Below are 20,493 nucleotides of genomic sequence, written 5' to 3'. Positions count from 1 at the left end.
CCCTCCCAACTACACAACAAAGCTGAGAATATAACTTGGGCCTATTAATGACTTGTCTCCACAGTTTTCCTGAAATTCTTTTAGCTTCTTCATAAATCTTCCCCTGGGATTTAGATGCTGTAGAATATCTATTAATTCCATTCTCTACAGTTCAACAGACAATTATTGAATACCTGTTATGTTGTAGGCACCAGGCTACCTGCTGGGGCTATAGCGGAGCTCATGCTTGGTTTTAGGGCTAGAACACTTGACTCACTGTTTTTAGCTTTATAACTATCTCTGCAAGGATGGAGTGGAGAAGAGGGACTTTTTCCCATCATTATTGAATATTGCAAGGAAGACTGACTGAACCTGACAAACAATCCAGGTTACTGAAATGTTAACTGAAGGGGGTCGTGGTGATGGTGGTGGTGGTGGTGGTGGCGGGAAAAAAGCTCTCATGCAAAAAACTTTGTAGAAAAACTGAAATCCAAAGACACTAGGGAAGAAGCATATTGTAAAGGCTGAATTAAGTCTAGCCTGAAGTCTAGATTAATGTAGGGTTTTATTTTTACTAGTTATATACCTATAAAACAAGAACAGTGTAAGCAAAATAGGAAATTATACATATTTTATTTTAAATTAAAGTATTTATTACAGCATTAGTATTCTGTGTTGATATGATTTTTTCCAAAAACATTTCCTTCCGTCAAAAATCTTTGAGGGAAGATATTGTCTCTTAACTTAGTTAAGTTTTCATAAAGAACTTTGGAATCTTTAAATGTGGGTTCACAAAGGCAGGAGACAATTCCTGACATACTGTAGGGTTTTGCTGACAAAGCCTGAAGACGTGGTAAGTCTGCTCTAAAGGTACAAGGGAAAGATCCATTGCTTCCTCTGCTCCATACCAGCTGATGGAGCACGCCTCAGTCTCTTTTGTCTTCTGAAGAGAGTGGAGGGTTTTCTAGGGGTTGAACCCGCGTGCTTAAGAACCTCAGCGGACCTGCAGCTTTTATGTAAGTAGCTCTTGTAAAGCAAGATGCTCTCCCAAAATAAGAGGGCTGGGGTCAGAGGTCCGTCGGGCAGACCTGAGGAAGAGCGCGGATGGCGGGCGGCCGCCGGGTGCGGAGGGTAGGTGCACGCATTCTGCCAGGTGCAGGGACTGCGATTTCGCTCCGCGGTTCCCGACAGGGCGGGAACCGCGGCCTTGCGTGGGGCACGGAGCTTGGCTCCCTGAATCAAAGCTCAAATTCCTTCCAGGGGGCAGAGATCGATCCAGCCGGGTGCCCTCACCTGGCTCGGGGGAGGGAAAACGGTCATCAGAAGCACCGAGGAGGCGAGACGAGCCCCCACTTTGGGACGCCAGAGGGTTGGTCCTTTTCGGCTCGATCCGATTGCTTTCTCATGATTGCTTCCCCAGTCTATCCGTCAGTCCAGCGACCTATCTCGATTGGCTCTGCCGCCTGCCACTCGGTTCCGCCGCGCTGACCGCCATTGGCTCCCTCCGGCTGAGGCCCCGCCCCGCGCGCTGGGCCGGGGCGGTGGGGCGCGGAGCGGCGAGCGGGGCGCCTGCTGTGGGCTGGGGGGAGGCGGTGGCGGCTGAGGAGAAGGAGGAGAAGGAGGAGGAGCGGGATCAGCGGGAGGCAGCGGCCGGCCCGGGGTGATGGTGCGGGTGCCCGGGGCCGGCGCGGAGCTGCCCGGCTGAGGGGCGCCTGGTCCGGGGGCCGCGGGGTCCGCAGCGCCGCCGCGTCGCTCGCGGGCGGGAAGATGCTGAGCAGGTTGATGAGCGGCAGCAGCAGGAGCCTGGAGCGCGAGTACAGCTGCACCGTGCGGCTGCTGGACGACAGCGAGTACACCTGCACCATCCAGGTCAGCGCCGCGCCGCCCGCGCGCGGGAGCCCTCCCTGCTGCCTCCCGCGGCCGGCCCGCGGGGTCGCCCCGGCGCGGGGCGCGTTCCCGGGAGCCGCTGCCCCCCCGCCCGGCGCCCGGCAGTTCCGCGGGGCTGCGAGGCGAGTCCCGGCGTCCCGGACCCCAGCCCCTCCCCGGCCTCCCCCGGGCGAGCGGCGCTCGGTCCCGGCGCGTCGAGCTCGCGCGGTGCGGAGCGGCTTCCGCAGGCTCCTGCCCCGGCCGCCCCGTCGGGGGGCGCAGGCGCGGGCGCTCCCGCCGGGCGAGGACGGCGGGCCGGCTGTCCTCCTGGCTCTTTGGGTGGAAGGGTGACGGTGTCTGTCATGATGTCCCCCCCCCCAAGCATTTGTGAGTCAGAGCTCTCAGAAGGTGGAGCAGCGCGCAGCCCCTGCGGAGTGGCCTGTTGGGGCGAGCCCAGCCCGCCGGGCTTTGAGGATGTAGGCCCCCCGCCCGCCGTGCGCTCCCCCGGCGTCCTGTGTCGGGCACTTCTGGGCTGGGGTGGGTGGCCGAGGTAAAGGCTTAGCAACAAGTCTCCGCAATTCGGGGGTTGGAGGTGGCGAGAAAGAATCAGTGACTTAAAAAAAAAAACACGCCAACAATACAAAAAAAGCTGCACAGCATTTCTTCGGAATCTGGTCTTTTCGAAGGGATTTCTACAACCCCTTGCTTTTATTCCTTCACTACTGCTGTGTAGCACGTCAGGAGTAGTAGTAGTCTTTCCCAGGAGCGCGGCCACAACCTCTCTCCTTTCTCAAGACTGGAAACACTGACAATGCTCTGGTGCTCAGTTCATCAGTCGGCAGGATCCTGCGCTTACTGCCGGAAACTGCTCTTTCTGGAGAAGCAAATTGAGTTGGACCCAGAGAGGTCTCACCTGATCCCTTGCCTTTGCAGCAAGAAACCAGAGGGGGATTCTCGGCTCAGATGTGGCTGACAAGAACTCCCGGCCCAGACCCTACCTCTTTGTCTCCCCCCACACCCCCGCCATCCCCATTTATTATTATTTTTTTGCTGACAGTGCTCAATAGCGGAAAATAGCGGTGTGTGAGAAAGACAGAGGGTAGTGTATGAGCAGCTGCTCTCTGCTGACTCCTTGCTCAGTTCATCCTTCTCTCCACTTCCCTTTTCTCCCTCCCCCAAACTAGCTCTGTACATAAGTGCTGACGGCTGCCAGACTCATGAGGGTAGAGAAAGAACACAAAATATATTTTTAAGGCCACTTAAATACAGATTAAGCAGTCATGAAGATACTCGCCATCGAGTGAAAGGATTTTTGTGGTTGAATATGATAGGGAGATGTTATGTATTATTTCCTTCCCGAATAAGTGACATACTACTTTTTGTTTCCATTGTATCTTTATGTGCCACATGCAATTCTGTTTTGTTCTGTTTCTTTTTTTTTCTGTGGGGAAGGAGAAAACATTGAGTTGACATCTTCACCAATTGAGTACATTGTCAAGCACTTTTAAAACCTTTATCCTTTTGTTTTAAAATTTAAAGCATTTACACAATAGCATTTCAAGGGCAGCGTGAGATTTAGACTTCTCAAGTTGTCAGAATACTTTTGGGGTTTTTGGCGAAACAAAATTTCTGAGGCGGGTCATTAACTTTTGCCAAGGTCTAGAGTACAAATGAAACACAGTTCACATCACCACTGCACTAGAAATGATTGATAACCTTGTGGTTTTAAGGTGTCACAATAAGGCAACTAGTTATCTTTCCCTGTTAGTAGAACCTTTGAGATTGGCTAACTGGAACTAGAGTTGTGGGTAGCTTTTATTACCTTTTAGAAAAACAATATTTTAAAGTTAAGCAGGACTTACTGTTTATGCTTGCTTTATCCAGCCTTGGCTGTGTTTATTTTCCTGCTGGTCTTATTTTACATTATTACAATTTAATATGCTATAAAAATGTTAGGCTACTTTTAAAAAACTCAAGCTTGGTATAACGTAGCCACACTGTAGTATGTGTCCACTGTCTAAATGTGTTAATGATTTTGCATTGTGTTCACTGCATGGAATGGAAAGAACACAGGGTTTCTAAAGTATATGTACTATTTGTCATTCTTTGGCACCAATACTGTGGATTGCTTTTGTTTTTACCCATGTAAGGAAATGTAAAAAAAAACAAAGTCAGTATTATGTGAAATTAATCCTTTGTACATATAGATTTTTTGAGTATTTAGAGATTGAGCTTTTCTTAGCAACTTTCCCCCTTTTATATTTCTGTAACGTGTGTGTGTACTTATTTTGGGCATAGGGTCTTTTAAATCTATATGGACAGGAATGGTGAGGTTTTTTATTAGGTTAAAGCAATATTCCCAACATTTTAAGAATTGTAGTACCCTATATACCCATTTGTTGTTATTGTTGGTGATAATTTGAACACTTTTTCTTTAAAGTGCTGTATGCCAATTTTTTGTTTAAATAAATCAGTTTTAGAAGCACTGTATTAGAGTCGTAATAGCCACATTTGGTTAATTTCAATTGTAGGAAATTCTGTTAAAGTATTGGTCTAGCCTTTCATACCGCAGCAGTTATCCTGATCTGACATTTAGGATATGATTATTAAGGTAATGAAAATGCCTTATAGCCTCTCAATGAAGGTTGCCACCATTACCAGACTATTTCATTTTTTCTGTTATGCAAATGTATTTGTAGACCATGAGAATGAAAGTATACATAGGAGGGTTATAGTATAATAGCTTCCTGTGAAGAACATTGTTTAACAGCTCCCTGCCAGTTTCCAGTTTTGAAGGTCATTGCCTCATAAATGCGGATCTGGTCCATATTTTTCACTCATCTGTTTCATTTAGACCTATCTGTGTTTATTTGCCACATTTACTGCCTTACTTTTTTATTTTATTTGTGAGAAAATGGGAACAATGAAAAGGCTACCAGTGTATTTGAACTCAATATACTGAGTGGACTAATTTGAATGCATTTAAATGCTTAGGTATGTAGTATCCCAGGGAATAGATTTTCAACTATCTTTCAGGTTATAATAGTTTATTTATAAAATATTAAGAATATATATTACCACATTTCCAGTAGGAATAGGTATTGAAAAAATGCATGTTTTCAAGTCAGAATTATTAATTGCTCTTTGTGACTACTGAAATGGAAAGCTACCCTAGAAATGAATGTGATTTTTCTGAAAACACATTAAAATAACAACCGTTAAAGCAACTAGGCTAAATTAGTTTTTGCTGTTAAATAAGATGCTACCACACATGTACACACATGTATAGAGCAGATCTGTAGTGGAACCAAGATTTGGATTTGATTGTGGCTAAGCCACTCAGTAGCTGTACGTTGGGTAAGGGAGAGAATGTAGTGGAGAACAAATGTATTGGGTCCTATGAGTGCCAGGCACTCGTCATGTGTTATCACATTTACCTAACAACAGCTTTATGGATTGATTATATATCTGTTTTGCTAGGTGAAGAAACTGAGATCATGGATTGGTGGGAAAGTCGATGTTTGTTGAATGACCAACTATGTGCTAGGTATTCTGCTAAGTGTGTTACATATATGGTACATCAAACATTTGAGAGATTGGTGGTATTAAACTAATTTTATAGATGAAGTAGTAGACTCAGGGAACCAAAGGACTTGTTCAAAGTTGGCAGGTGAATACACTATATGAAACAATGGTCTTTTTGTTTTTAAAACCCATTTTTGTTCCCTCTCTTCATTCTGACTCCCCAAGTCACTTTGCCTCTCTGTACCTTTATTTTCTCATCTATAAAATGGGAATATTAATACTTATTTCATAATGATGAGAAGATTATTTGGAAATATAAATAAGGAACATCTAAACAGACTAATATACCTATATTGTGTCTATTCTACTCAAATAAAAAATGGGATTGGGAAATATTTTACTGTTTTTAAGAAAATAAATCACCTTAATTCTGAGGTCCACTTAAAATGATTCCTGATTAATTTCAGTGAAACTGTAATATTCTAGACTGGAATAAACTACATTCTTTATTGGAATTCCTCTTTAAATGTCAAGAGTTCAGCTAAGGAACAGATATCCCAAAGTCTAAATTCCAATGATAGCACATTAAAATATCAAAACATCTGGATTTCAACAAAAATTACAAAACATACAAAGAAACAGGAAGCGATGGCCCAGATAAAGGACAAAATTAAAGCATTAGAAACCAATGAGGAAGATCCACCTGGGACATACCAAAGACATTTAAAAAATGGCCCTAACTTTGCTCAAAGAATTAAAGGAAAACATGGACAAAGAACTAAAAAAATTGGGAAAAATTATAGATGAATGTAGATAGAATATCACTAGGAAGACAGAAATTATGAAAGGAACCAAACAGGCTGAAGACCACAATAAGAGAAATAAAAAATTTCCTAGAGGGGTTAAACAGCAGATTGGAGCTGGCAGAAGAAAGAATCAATGAACTTGAAGATTAGACAGTTTAATCATCCAGTCTGAGAAGCAGAAGGAAGGAAAAATGAAAAGAAGCAAACAGAGCCTGAGGAACCTTTGGGACACCATCAGGAGTAACAATATATGAATTGTGAGAGTCGTGAATTGTGAATTGTGAGAGCAGAAGGAGAAGAAAGAGAAAGGACCAGAGAAATTATTAAAGAAATAATGGTGGAAAATTTCCCCAATATAACAAAGGCAGGAATATACATATCCAAGGTGCTCAATGAACTCCAAACAGGATAAACGCCAATAAATCATGCAGCAGCATATTATGATAAAATGGTAAAATGCGAAAGATATTCTGAAAGCTGTAAGGGAGAAGTAACATGTCACACAGAAAGGGCTGCAATGAGATTAAGTGCTGATTTTTCATTGGAAATCATGGAGGCAAGAAAGCAGTGGGATGACATTTGAAGTGCTGAAAGCAAAACATTACTAAGACTTCTATATCTGTCAAAACTGTCTTTCATAAGTGATGGAGAAATTAAGAGAGTCCCAGATAAACAAAAGCTAAGGGGTTTCATCACTACTAGATCAGCCCTACTAGAGATGCTCTAGAGAGTTCTTCAGGTTGAAAGGAAAGGACAATAGACAATAAATCAAAACTATATGAAGAAATAAAGGTCTCTAGTAAGGGTTAAATATAAATGCCAGTTCTATTGTATTTTTGATTTGTGACTCCCCTTTTGAATTCCTACAGTATCTAAAAGGCAAATGTATAAAATGCAATGATAGGGGAGCAGAAATGGCCCAAACAATTGGGTGCCTGCCTCCCACATGGGAACATGGGAGGTACCAGGTTCAGTTCCCAGTGCTTCTTAAAGAAGACAAGCAGATACCACAATCAGTAAGATGCCACAATCGGCAAGACGCCACAACCAGCAAGACGCCACAACCGGCAAGATGCTGCAACCAGCAGGGAGCAGAAGTGGCTAAAGTGATTGGACACTTGTCGCCCACATGGGAGGTCCTGGGTTCGATTCCTGGTGCTACCTAAAGAAAACCAGCAGACAGATGAGGGACCCATCAGTGGGTTTGGACTCAATGTATAAACATGTAACCTGTGACAAGGTGGGGGGACAGAGGGGTATAGGAACATACTTTGTGTATATTGCTGTTAAGTTGGTATCAAAGAAAACAAGATTGTTATAAATTTAGGATGTTATATTTAAGCACTGTAGTAACTACAAAGAAAATATCAGAGAATATGCAAGCTCATAAAGACAGAAAGTAAAGTATAGGTTGTCAGGGGTGAGGGGGCAGGGGGAATGAGGAATTAATGTAAAATGGGTATAGGGTTTCAAATTGGGGAGATGGGAAATATTTAATAATGAAAGGTGATGAGGGTGCTACAACATAGTGAATATGATTAATCTCACTGAATGGTTTGCCTGGGAGTAGTTGAGATGGGAAAGTTTATGTTGTATGTATGTTCATAACTACAAAAAAAACCCAAACAACTAAAGAGACAATGACAATTTAAGGCAATGTGTTATCCTGGATGGGCTCTAACAAGGGAAGAGAAAAGCCTCAAAAGGACAATAGTGGGATATATGGGGGAAAAAAGGGAATATAGGATGTAAACTTTATATCAATGTTAAATTTCTTGAACTTAGTGACTGCATGTAAGGTGGATACATAAGTGAATATTTTTGTTTTTAGGAAATGTGCATGGCAGTATTAAGTGTTCAAAGAGCAATGTTTATAGCCTACATTGAAGTATTCAGAAAATGGATTGATAAATAGACAGGTGGATTGTTAGATGGATTGGTAAACTGATGGATACATATAAAATATTATGGCAAAGGAGGCAAAATGTTAAATTTTGTGGATCTGGGCATCTAGGGGATGGGGATATATTGGAGTTCTCTGAATGGGGTTTGTATTATTTTTGGAACTGCCCTGTAAGTTTGAAAGTTTAATTTTCAAAATTAGAAGTTTAAAATTAAAAATATTTAAGAGTTCAGGTCATTTCCCTCTTATCCCTAACAAGTCTTAGGCTTAAGAGGGGCATTTATTGTTTGGGCAGTGCTTTTCTAAGAACTTTTGCTTTTGTTTTGGTAAGCAGAATCTTTGAATTTCATTAATACAAAAAGGATTTTAGAGGGAAGCGGACTTGGCCCAATGGATAGGGAGTCTGCCTACCACATAGGAGGTCCACGGTTCAAACCCCGGACCTCCTTGACTCGTGTGGAGCTGGCTCATGTGCAGTGCTGATGTGCGCAAGGAGTGCTGTGCCACGCAGGTGTGTCCCCCTCGTAGGTGAGCCCCACGCACGAGGAGTGCGCCCCATAAGGAGAGCCGCCCAGCACAAAAAAAGTGCAGCCTGCCCAAGAATGGTGCCACACACACGGAGAGCTGACACAAGCTGACACAACAAGAGGCTGCAACAACAACAAAAAAGAAACACAGATTCCCGAGGCCGCTGATAAGGATAGAAGCAGTCACAGAAGAACACACAGTGAATGGACACAGAGAGCAGACAACTGGAGGTGGGGGCTAGGGTGGGGAAGGGGAGAGAAATAAATAAAAAATAAATCTTAAAAAAAAAGGATTTTAGAGAATTAAGATAATTTTATTCACAGAGACAAACACAAAGCTGTTCTGTTTTCATGAATATTGATTTTTTAACTTGTTTTTTTTTTTAAAGTATGCTGTCTAAGGATCTCTTTTGCAATAGAAAGTCAATTAGACTCTAACCCTTGAAATTACGATGGTTCCAAAATTTAGTTTTCTAGAAACCTAAAATTTGTATTGTATTTTTAAATTCTTAATTTCTATATTAAATGTTTATTGTATAAAACTAACACAAATCAAACATTTTAGTAAGAAGGTAAATTCTATATGTGTAATTGTGCTATCATTCTTTTTCTTTTTGTAAAAGACCTCTTTTAAGGGAGTGTCAGTGGCATCCAAGACAAATCTAGAAGCATGTACCAGAAGACTTTACTCATGGGTATTTGTATGAATTTGCATATTATTAAATAATTGGAATGAATATGCCAGGTGAGGCAATTCAATATAATGTATAATAGAAGAGCATGTGGTTGTTGAGTCCTCTGTTTGTTACATTGCCCAGAAACTCATTTATCATGTCTATGCTATCATTAATATCACACTTAAAAAAAGTTTGCCAAAATAAAATTAGACAACATGAAGATAAAAATTAGTCATTTTATTATACATTTCTTGTTGTTTATGTATAGATATAAATATGTGTAATCTAACAAAAGTAAAAAACAAGGCATTAGTTTTGGAAGAGATTTACCAATGATATACATTAAAATACTTTGAATTATCTTAAAAAGAGCTTTATTTTTATGGTAGATTTCATTTACATTAAAATTTATAAAGGAAGGAGTAGAGTGAAAATTATAAACCTTAAGACCTAAGAATTATAGCAATTTGGTGCCTCACATAGTTATAGTTCAGCAAATATTTGTTCTGATTTGTTTGTGCTATTGTTTGCTGTGTTAACTTCAGCACTTTAAGATTTCTTATGCCTGAAAACTATAAACATTTTCTAACAACTGTATAATCCTTTTTTATAGTTTCAATCCTTCCTATTCCAAACCATTTTGCTCTATAACCCCTCTCCCTGGTGGAAAGTACAGTATGTAAATGTGGTATTTTATGAAGCCTTTGAGGTCTCTGATAACTTTATGCAGTTATCTTTTGTTGAATTAACAGAACACCACTCTACAGCTCCTCTGACTTTTTGGCTTGTCCCTTAGGATTTCAAACCTTTCAGGATTTTTTCCTTCCCAATCTCTGCAGGTTTAGAAGACTTAGATCAAATAAGTACTGTGCATACTTCATGGAGCATTAGAGGTCTGCAAGAATTAGGATATTGAGTGTAGGGATCACCACAGCCCAGAAACCTTGTTTACTCCTTTTCCTTAGGTCAGTACTAAATAAAACAGCCTAACTCTTGCCCTTAAAGTAAGGGAACTGTGCTTCCCAACCTGTTTCTAATTATGACTGTTTTAAGATGAATTCATCTTCTCACTGTTCGTCTCATCTGTGACATTGTCTGACCTTGTTTCATGGAGCAGCCTCGTGTGCATCACTCTTCCCTTAAGTGTGCCTCGCCAGGGCTTGGACAACAGATGTGCATATCATGGAGGATTGGCTGCAGTTTACAGCTTCTGTATCTCACCTTTGTGGTACTCAGGGGGGAGGGTGCAGGGATTCTTAACCTTTTTTGTTCCACGGACCCCTTTGCCAGTCAGGTGAAAACCACAGACCCCTTACTAATTCCACATTATGCTGTGTATTATTTAATAACTGTATCACACTGCGCCAACATATCCCCACAAGAATAATGTGTTTTTTTAATTTTAAGTCAAGTTCAAGGACCCTTTGTTAAGAACCCCTGTCCTAGGGGCAGAGTTGCATTTGCTTTCTCTCTGTTCTTGGGCCCTGGCCCTTAGAGCCCTAGGCAACTGCCTGAATGGTTTTCTTAGACAGTGGAGAAATTTGGAGGATAATAAAACCATCTCCATTTCTATATTGCAGAGCGAATGGGTGTTTCACTCAGGAGGGAAAAGCACCCAGTCGTATGTCCATACCAAGCCATTGAAGCCAGCATGCAGGTCTTCTGTTTCTTTAAGACCCTAGACCATGGTTTCTTAACAAGGGGTCCATGAGCTTGAATTGAAATTCAAAAAAAATTCTTGTGGGGATATGTTGGTGTGGGTGTGATATATTTATTAAATAATACACAGTACAGTGTGGATTTAGTAAGGGGTCTGTAGTTTTTCACCTGACTAACAAAGAACCCCCTGCCCTAGACCTTGGTGCCCAATACAACTTTTTGAACATTTACAAATACTTTATATATAGGTAGAGCCAAAGATAGACTAGAGAGAGTAGAAGGTCATCTAAGGATACATACTCCCAAATTCCAGTTCCTTTGGGAGGCTGAACTCTAGCTATAACTTATGGACTACTTGCTTCCCAGTGCCACTATGTGATCCCCATTATTATCAATATTTTGACCAAGATAGATCCTTGTATTAATCTTTCACGAGTTACAACTGCTGTCCTATTTCTAAGGATGGTGTTTTACTTTTGTGATCTTTCCAACTTCATTGTATTTTATTCTAAATTTGGAAGGCAGGAGTCTGTAAAGATTCTTCTGTTAAAATTTTCAGACTTTTGCCTGCTACCCTCAGACTAAACATCAAATTGTGGGAATCAAGTCCTTTAAGGAGATCCTTCCGTGCCATGCTTATACAGGCAAAATAATTGGGCCACATGCTTGGCAGCCACTGAGTTTGTGTACAATAGCTCCATTCACTTGCCTACAGAAAACACCCCTTCGACAGTGATTATAGCTTTCATTACCCCCTCCTCTCCTCTTGACTCCCTGTATTACCAGATGACCTCATCAGCTGGCCCATATTTAGAGGCGTGCTGGGCCACTCCACAAATGCTTTAGGACTCATTCCTGTGTGCTAAGGATTATTTCAAATCCTCAGACAACTACTGTCCACCAGAGGAAACCATTCAAGACCAGGACCAAATCTAGTTCTCATGCCTCATTCAAACTACCTTAGTGTGTCACAATTTTTCATTTTGAAGCAATTGTGAGCCCTCTCAAAAGCCAGGACAATAGAGTAGGGGATGGATTAATGTAGTAGTAGCTCTCCCAGAGTGTGGTCCATGGAGGAGCAGCATCATCATTACCTGGGAATTTGCCAGAAATGCAAATTCTCTGCCCCAGCCCAGACCTACTGAATTAGAAACTCTGGGTATCGAGATCAGCAGTATGTTTTAACAAGCTAAGCTTGTTATTGTGCCTGCTAAGGTTTGAGAATCACTAGTATTAGGTTACACAGATATTTAGTAGGTAAAATTGACATTTCTTATTGATTGACTACATATAAAAGCTGAGAGAGAAGGAGAAGCCAAGAATGAATCTCACATTTCAAACTTTTAATTTACTTCTAAATAGTCTAATAGTCTTAAGTGATTCTCTAACCTGGCAAGGTAAAACCTAGGTTATTTACAGATATGCCTACCTAACTTCAAGTGGGCAGGATTCCAAGGATTCTATATGCGGTCATAATACTAGTTTGATGCTCTTGTTTTGGTGGGTTAGTTTTATTTTTCTCTCCCCTGACCTACAAACAGTATAATTTTTTAATATTTGTATATTGTTTTTAAAGAAGTTTTCTTTATAACTTAAAGCCCTAGAGGAATAGAAAGAGAAGGTCCCTGTTGTCCAAGGCTTATTACCTAGAAGACATTTGCAAATATGTAAACGGAAAACTGTAAACCACCCTGGAATTCAGGGGGTAAGTCAGGGCAATATGCTGTGGCAGTGCAAATGCAGGAGGGAGTTGCAGAGGGTTCAAAATTAATAAATATTTCTCAATGAAGGTGACAATTGCAGTAGGTTATGAAAGATTGCCCAACCAGAAAATGGGATGTGGTATGGGTAAGAACATTCCTGTTTGGGAGAATAGCAAGCTATTTCTTAGGTAGAAAAATGAAAAAAAGTATGTAAAACAAAGTATATTTGGTCTTTTCTTTAGTATGTTATGTTTACCTGACTTATTTTGTTACAGTTGAGTCAAACAAAAGAAATCTATTTGCCTTGAAAAAATTACTGTCTGTACAATCTCTCTTGCATGAGTGCTGCAGATGGTTACTAGAGATTTGGGTTTGAAAGTGAGAGAGAGTATGTCAAGGAGCATTTCCAATTTTGGGGAAATAAATTTTGAAAGGATTAGCCATGGGGAGGAATGAACTTTAAGGTATTAGAGTTCATGTCCCTGCTTTGGTATTACCATCAACATTAAATGAAGATTTGAAGTATTTTTTTCAAAAATTACTGTCTGCAAATTTCAATCATACTTGACATACACAGAGAAGTCAGTCAAAACTAAAAATAAACACATAAAGCTGGTGTTAAATTCAATCTCATTCTAAAACTGTATAACAAATTAAGATTCTTAACAAAGCATTGGCATCATATAAAGGAAAGGTGGATTCAGATTTCAATCTTAATTCTGTGACTACAGTGATTACATATGAATTTTATGATCTCTTGGAAATAAAATTCAATCATTTGGCAAAAAAAGTATGAAATTCCAACATTTAGCTGATGTTTTAAAAATCCTTTGACAGATACAGTGCTACTCAATTGTGCATTAATATTTAGGAAATGTCACCTGTGGAGTCCTAAAAACACATTTCAACATCTCTGTTTCCAAACCTGAGTGGCCACCAAAAATATCTTTTCCAGAGGGCTGAGGAGAGCTTCCCTGGATTCCCCACTGACCCCCTGCTTGCCAGTTCCAAAGTTCCCAGAACTATACACGGTACACTTTTAGTACTCAACACAATGCCAGGCCAGAGTTTTGGGGATGGGAACCTCCAAGAAAGCTCTGTTTGGCATTTGGGCAATCAATGTTTGGCAAAATGCCAATGCTAATAGGTTATTTTGCTCTGGAAATGGAGAGAAAGAGGGGAATAGTCTAAAGACTGATGAATAGGGGATGACTGACAATACTGGCACTATACTTTGTTGAAGAGATTAAGAGGGCTTGCTGTGAAGTGTTTTTATGAGAACTAGATAAATTAGCAAAGGTCCTAGGTCCAATACCTGAAAAATAGTGGATCATCAAACCAGTATGCCTCAGGACACACTCAAATGTCTGGCCACTTTCATTGAACTCACAGTAGGAAAAAGCCAAATCATTAGGAGCTCTCAAGAGTCAGGGACTCTATCTAGGCACTCCAGAGCCTGGCATTTCATACTTTACTTTCAGGAAAGTGTAGAGTTTCTTTCTCTATACCCTGATTTATTAATAACTCAAAGGCCTTTAATCTGGGCCCCAGCCTAATTTTGAGGACACGTAGATATAAGAATTGACTTCAGGAGTTCCAAAGGATTGTATATGTACTAGGTAGGAGGCCCCACTTAGATTGTTTTGTCAGTCCAAGCCAAGCAGTTAAGAACCCTAATCAGAACACAAGAGAACAGGAGCAATTCACCTAAGGCTTGCAGGTACTTCTAGGGCTAATTTAGGCTGGAAGGCATCCAGACCTGCCCTGTTTCAGATTTTTGCCCCTTGGAAAATCCAGAAGCCTTCAGAGTTATTATGGAATAGAAGGTTTGTAGGCCAGAAGGACTCCATGGACTGGCACTGATGCCTGGGATACTCTAAGGTATGTTGAGTCTATACCATCACAATACACACTTAACATTCCAGGTGATGGAATAGTTCATCACCTCTTTGGCAAGTCACTTCAAGTTTGGCTGTTGAGAGATAAAAATCTGATAAAAACATAAGGCTAACCGTAGTAATATTTTGACAGTGCTCTCTCATAGTTGGTGACAAATGTTTTACAGCAGTGCAAGGTGTTAGTGGTGGGGTGATGTATGGGAGTCCTGCATGATCATATGCATGTTTGTTCTGTAATGTCACACCTTTTACCACATACTTATTGTTTATGTTATGTTCATGTATGAATGATATGCTTCAGTAATTTTTTCAAATGAAAGAAAAGCTAGTCACAGTACTAGAATGCAGCTTCAAGCTGTGCTCAGTTTCATGTTCTAGTACATGTGAAATAGATCAAAAAAGAAAAGTGGATGGGAGTTTGCTTTGTGTTAGCTGTAAGACATGATAAGATACTGAACCAACTATTGCAGTGCCAGATTTTATAAAAAAAAACAACACACAATTGATCTGAAAAATTAACATTTTCTTTGCTTATTTTTAAAATACACCTTGGATAAGTAGATAAACTTGTTTAAAAGCCATAGTACAGAAAGCACATCTAAGATTTCTAATGATTTTTTATGTTAAAGGAAAATACATATTACCCAATCCTAGGATTGGGTACACTATACGATCAGTCTAATTTTTTGAGACGGATATAATGATATTGTATTTTCTTGATGCAAATTAGATCTTTCAGTGTGTCATTATAAAATATTACAGACTATTCCTACTAATAATACATCTCACATAAGATACCTTTATTTTCTGGTTGAAAGAAATGACAGAAGTGGAAAATTTTTCTCTCTCTTCACTTCCTGAATTCCACAATTTCATTCCTATCATCTTTTCTAACATGATAGCTCTTCTATCTCTTAACTTCTTTGCTTTATGTTAATTTATGTTTTTAGCCACTTTTTAATATTATCTCTTGCCACCACTTCTAATTGCCATCACTGCTAACTTATACCTTTTCTTATGGTTAAAATCTTTGTGTGGTGGTCACACCTCCTGTTGTTGGTGGGAAGTGTTAAAAAAATTGCAGTCATAATATATGTAAATATACATTCAGGCATAATGTGATACATGTCTTTCAAGTTTATTATTTTACACAAGAGTGTTACACATTTTAATTAATTTGAAAGAGATAATATGAAGAAATGAAAATCTGTATTCTATAAAGTGACATCTTGAGGCTCCAACTCAAAGATTCCTTGAAAGCCCTGGTTTTAGCTGGTCTGGATAGTGTGTGCTTAAGAGTTTTCTATGAACTTTTTTGCAGTTATTTCTAGTGGGTTGCTAGACCCAATGAGACTTGCTGTCTGCTGTGACTTTAGGTCTTCTGGCACTTAGGGACTGGAGGTCATGGTGAGGAAACTGCCTGTGGGCAGGAAGATTTTATTTTGGACAGCTGAAGACAGTGAAGCTTGAAGGATAGTAAAAATATTTTACTAAAGGAGAAACAAAAGGTCCAAACCAGAGAAACAGTGGAGACAGAGTAACAAAAGCCTTAGCCAGAAAGATAGTTACCCACTTAGAATCTGGAGAAGCAGGTTGGGGATAATGAAAGAGTATTGGATAATCTAGTTGCTGTAGTAGCAGCTATTATGATGGGGCTTGATGGTTTAAAGGAACCTTGTGGGTCTATTTAAAATTTATTCAACAATCGATGAAGCATAGTGAACAACTCACTGATCAAGACTCTGCCAGACTATGTGAGAGCTGGGTCTAGAACCCTTTGTTTGCCACTCACTAACTCTTTAATGCTGAATCATGGAGGTGAGTTTGCGGGTGACCCAAGGGAAAGGAGAAACAGCTCAGGACAGGTTCTATTTGCTGACTGGTAAAGATTTTAATATTATAGTGACCAGTAGGGTTCCATTTCCATTCCACATTCCATCAGCCCCCTTCTGGCTGGTGAGATGAGATGGGAACTTCAAGAAACCACAAGCGGTCAGGAGTTTGAAGTATGATAGGGATCTTCATGGGTTCAGTCTTTAACTCCAGCTTCAGTGATGTCAGGAATTATAGCCTCTGACATTGCATTCCCCATTCTGCATTTGTGCTTGCCAGGTGTGGGATCCAGATGATCAAGGTTTTACCTTCCTATGGAGCAGTGAGTCTATCCTTAACGTTCACCTACTAGCAAAATGTAGCTCTGATCATTTGCTCTTTTTAAAATTCTTCATGGTAACTTGTATCATTGATATAAAGGCTCTGACCACCAGAGGTTCTGAGGGGGAGGGATAGGGAAGAGTAGGTGAAACATTGGGACATTTGGGGGACATTGGAATTATTCACATCACTTGCAATGATCGATACAGGCCATTATACATTTTGTCCAAACCTATAAATTGTGCAGGGTAAAGTGTAAATTATAATGTAAACTGTAATCCTTGGGTAGAACAATGCTTAAATATGTGTTCAGCGGTAACAAATATACCACACTAATGAAAGATGATAATGTGTGAAAGTGTGGGAGGGGGTGGGGTATATGGGAATCTCCCTATATTTTTGCTGTAACATTTATGTAATCTAAAGCTTCTTTAAAAATAAAAAATAAATATATTAAAAATCCTTCATGGTTTTCCCATTGCCTACTGGATAATATCAAGCCTTTTGGCATGGCATAGAAGGATGCCTTCCATGCTCTTTCTGCTGCTACCCTTTCCAGTCTTCCCTTCTATCCTCCATAAGTATGCAAGGATCATCAGCCTCTCATCACCTTCTTATTCCAGGGCAGACACCACCTTCCCAGTGTTCCTGGGCAGTGCTTTGGGCAGCCTTGTTACAAAAACACATTGTAATGTAAAGATTTACCCACTTATCTACCTCTAAGTAGACTTTGAACTGCATGAAGGGTAGGAATTATATCTTTATATGGTTAGTATCCAAGATGTTACCTAAGGGCTCAATAAATGTTGACTGAAGAAGTGAATGAAAGTGTTAGTCCTGAAAAGAGGATTATGAATAATGAAAATATAAAGTTACCTGTGCCTTGAGCTAAAAAGACTAACAGTATAAACATATCTTCAGTTATGCTATGGTGACTTTAAAAGGTGGTTAGTTAGTGGTGATGGTTGCACAACTCTGTGAATATACTAAAAACCACTGACTTGTAAACTTTAAAATGGTGAATTTTATGGTATGTGAATTATTAGTCTCAATTGGGGCCAGTGTCAATTTCCCAGTTTTGATAATGTACTATAGTTATGAAGTATCATTGGGGGAAGTTGGGTGAAGGGTATATAGGATATCTCTGCACTATTTTTTGCAACTTATTGTGAGTCTATAATTATTCCAAAATTAAAAGTTTTTAAAAGGTGATTAAGTGCTCACTTCGGCAGCACATATAATAAAATTGGAATGATGCAGAGAAGTTAGCATGGCCCCTGTGCCAGGATGACATGCAAATTTGTGAAGTATTCCAAAATTTTTCTCTAATGGATTTGAAACAATAAGAATAAGCAAACTCATAGAAACAGAATCTAGAATGTAGGTTAACAGGGGATAGGGTGGGGAAAGGGAATGGGAAGTTAGGGCTTAAAATGTATAGGGTTCCTATACAGAATTATGGAAATGTTTTGGTAATGGATGGTCGTGATGATAGCACAACATTGTGAACCTAATTAACAGCACTGAAATATATAATATATATCTAAATATTATTAAAAGAAGAAATGTTAAGAGTATATAAAAGGTAACAAAATTTTTAAAAAATCTGTGGAATTAAACTACATACCCCTCAGTTAAACCATGGACTTTAATAATTAGCAGTACAATTATAAAAATATGCTATTATCAATTGTAACAAATGTCCTCACCAGTGCAACGTGTTAGTGGTGGGGTGGTGTATGAGAAACCTGTATTTTATGCATGATTGTTATGTAAACCCACAACTTCTTTAATAAAGAAGGGGAAAAAAAGTGATTAAATTAGTTTTCCTGACCAAATAAGTGTGTTTATTTTTAAGTTGGGATTTATGTCTCAGAATGACAATAGATGGCGGCGGACTTGGCCCAGTGGTAAGGCATCCGTCTACCACATGGGAGGTCTGCGGTTCAAACCCCGGGCCTCCTTGACCCGTGTGGAGCTGGCCCATGCGCGGTGCTGATGCACACAGGGAGTGACATGCCACGCAGGGGTGTCCCCCGCGTAAGGGAGCCCCGTGCGCAAGGAGTGTGCCCCATAAGGAGAGCTGTCCAGCACGAAAGAAAGTGCAGCCTGCCCAGGAGTGGCAGCCGCACACACGGAGAGCTGACACAGCAAGATGACGCAACAAAAGGAAACACAGATTTCCGTGCCGCTGACAACAACAGAAGCGGACAAAGGCAATGCAGCAAATGGACACAGAGAACGGACAACTGGGGTGGGGGGGAAGGGGAGAGAAATAAATAAATAAATCTTTAAAAAAAAAAGAAAAAGAATGACAATAGAAAGTTTTCTTATCTGATTAGGCTCTGGTAATCTTTCATAATTATGTAGCATTATTTTAAATTAGGTAAGTTTCGATATATTACACTTAAAGTCAGTTATATAAATTTATATAAAAAAGATATTAAGGGTTTAGAAATATCTCAAGAATACATATTTTTTGCGTCTGTTTTATATTTCTATTCTCTGTTCCTTTCCTTATACTTTTCTGATGTAATTAGTTGCAATTACGGAAGTAAAATGGCAAATTATACATGTGCCATTGTGTCTTAGAGAATTATTTGCTTTAATGTCCATACTATATATATATATATATATATATACACACACACACACACACACATATTTTTAAAGCTGTATTTATTTTTATTTATTTATTTCTTCTCCCCTCCTTGGTTTGGTGTTCACTGTCTGCTTATCTTCTTTTTAGGAGGAATGGAAACTGAACCCAGGGCTTCCCATGTGAGAGGGAGATACCTAATCATTTGAGCCACTTCCGCTCCATTTGTTGTATCTCTCATCGTGTTTCCTCGCTGTATCATCTTGTTGCATCAGTTTGCCATGCCAGCCTGTTGCACCAGTTCACTCTCTTGCTCATCTTCTTTAGGAGGGAACCCAGTTGCTAGAGCCACATCTAATTCCCCATACTTCATTCATTCATTCATTCATTCACTCATTCACCCCTTGTTGTTTGTGCTCACTGTCTGCTTGTCTTCTTTTTAAGAGGCACTGGGAACTGAACCCGGGGCCTCTCATATGAGAGGGAGGCACCTAATCACTTGAGCCACCTCCCCTCCCTGCTTGTTGTGTCTCTCTCATTGTGTTTTTTTAGTTGCGTCATCTCACTGTGTCATCTTGTTGCGTCAGCTTGCTATGCCAGCCTGTTGTGCCAGTTTGCTTTCTTGCTTGTCTCCTGTAGGAGAAACTAGGAACCAACCTGGGACCTCCCGTGTGGCAGGCGGCTTGAGCCACATCTGCTTCCCCATACTATATATTTTAATTACAATATGTGTTAATTGATCCATTAAAAACTTTTGTCTACTTGATAACATACTATTTACTTCCTTTTCTTTCAAATCTCACTCACTACTGTTTCCCCATATAATAATAAAAAAATTAGTGGTACTTATTGTGTTCTAGGCTCTGTAATAAGCACTTCAGATGCTTTCATTCTTTTATTTAATTCTACCTCTTAACTAGAAAATGTTATTGTCTAATTACAGATGAGTACAATGAGCCTTTGAGAGGTTATCTAACTTGCCTTCTGTTACACAGGTAGTAATTGGGGGAGTGGAATTTGAACCTTAGGTTTGAATGTCTTCAGAATTGTTCTTAACTCTCTACGATAAAGCAGGCAGTCTAGTCTAGTGGGAAAAACACGGAATTGGGGAATTTAGCAGGCCTAAATTCTGTTAAGTGCCTGACTCTGACTCTGCGACTTTGGGTAGGTAACTTAACCTCTGAGATGCAAGTTCTT

The 20,493-nt window shown here is 40.1% G+C and overlaps 1 protein-coding gene and 1 non-coding gene across 6 annotated transcripts in view; both read left to right on the top strand.

The window, feature by feature from the left end:
- Positions 1-1,612: 1,612 nt before the first annotated feature.
- The window catches only part of FRMD5 (FERM domain containing 5), a 334,032-nt gene continuing 315,151 nt past the window's right edge, over positions 1,613-20,493 (top strand). Inside the window, exon 1 of one of the 5 annotated variants that reach the window (XM_004466749.5) lies at positions 1,613-1,848. In XM_004466749.5, the coding sequence (XP_004466806.2) occupies positions 1,747-1,848 (102 nt within the window). In that variant the 5' untranslated portion in view covers positions 1,613-1,746. The remainder of the gene's footprint in view (positions 1,849-20,493) is intronic. The other 4 variants (XM_058294089.2, XM_058294088.2, XM_058294090.2 and 1 more) reach the window with 4 other exon arrangements.
- LOC111766124 (U6 spliceosomal RNA) lies at positions 17,914-18,019 on the top strand. Its single transcript, XR_002798257.1, has one exon. It is a non-coding gene; the product is annotated as a U6 spliceosomal RNA (small nuclear RNA).

The sequence above is a fragment of the Dasypus novemcinctus genome, chromosome 3, assembly GCF_030445035.2.
Source record: "Dasypus novemcinctus isolate mDasNov1 chromosome 3, mDasNov1.1.hap2, whole genome shotgun sequence".
Lineage (NCBI taxonomy): Eukaryota > Metazoa > Chordata > Mammalia > Cingulata > Dasypodidae > Dasypus > Dasypus novemcinctus.
The sequence above is the reverse complement of the archived record's forward strand: the minus strand, read 5'-3'. Positions and strand labels throughout refer to the sequence as shown.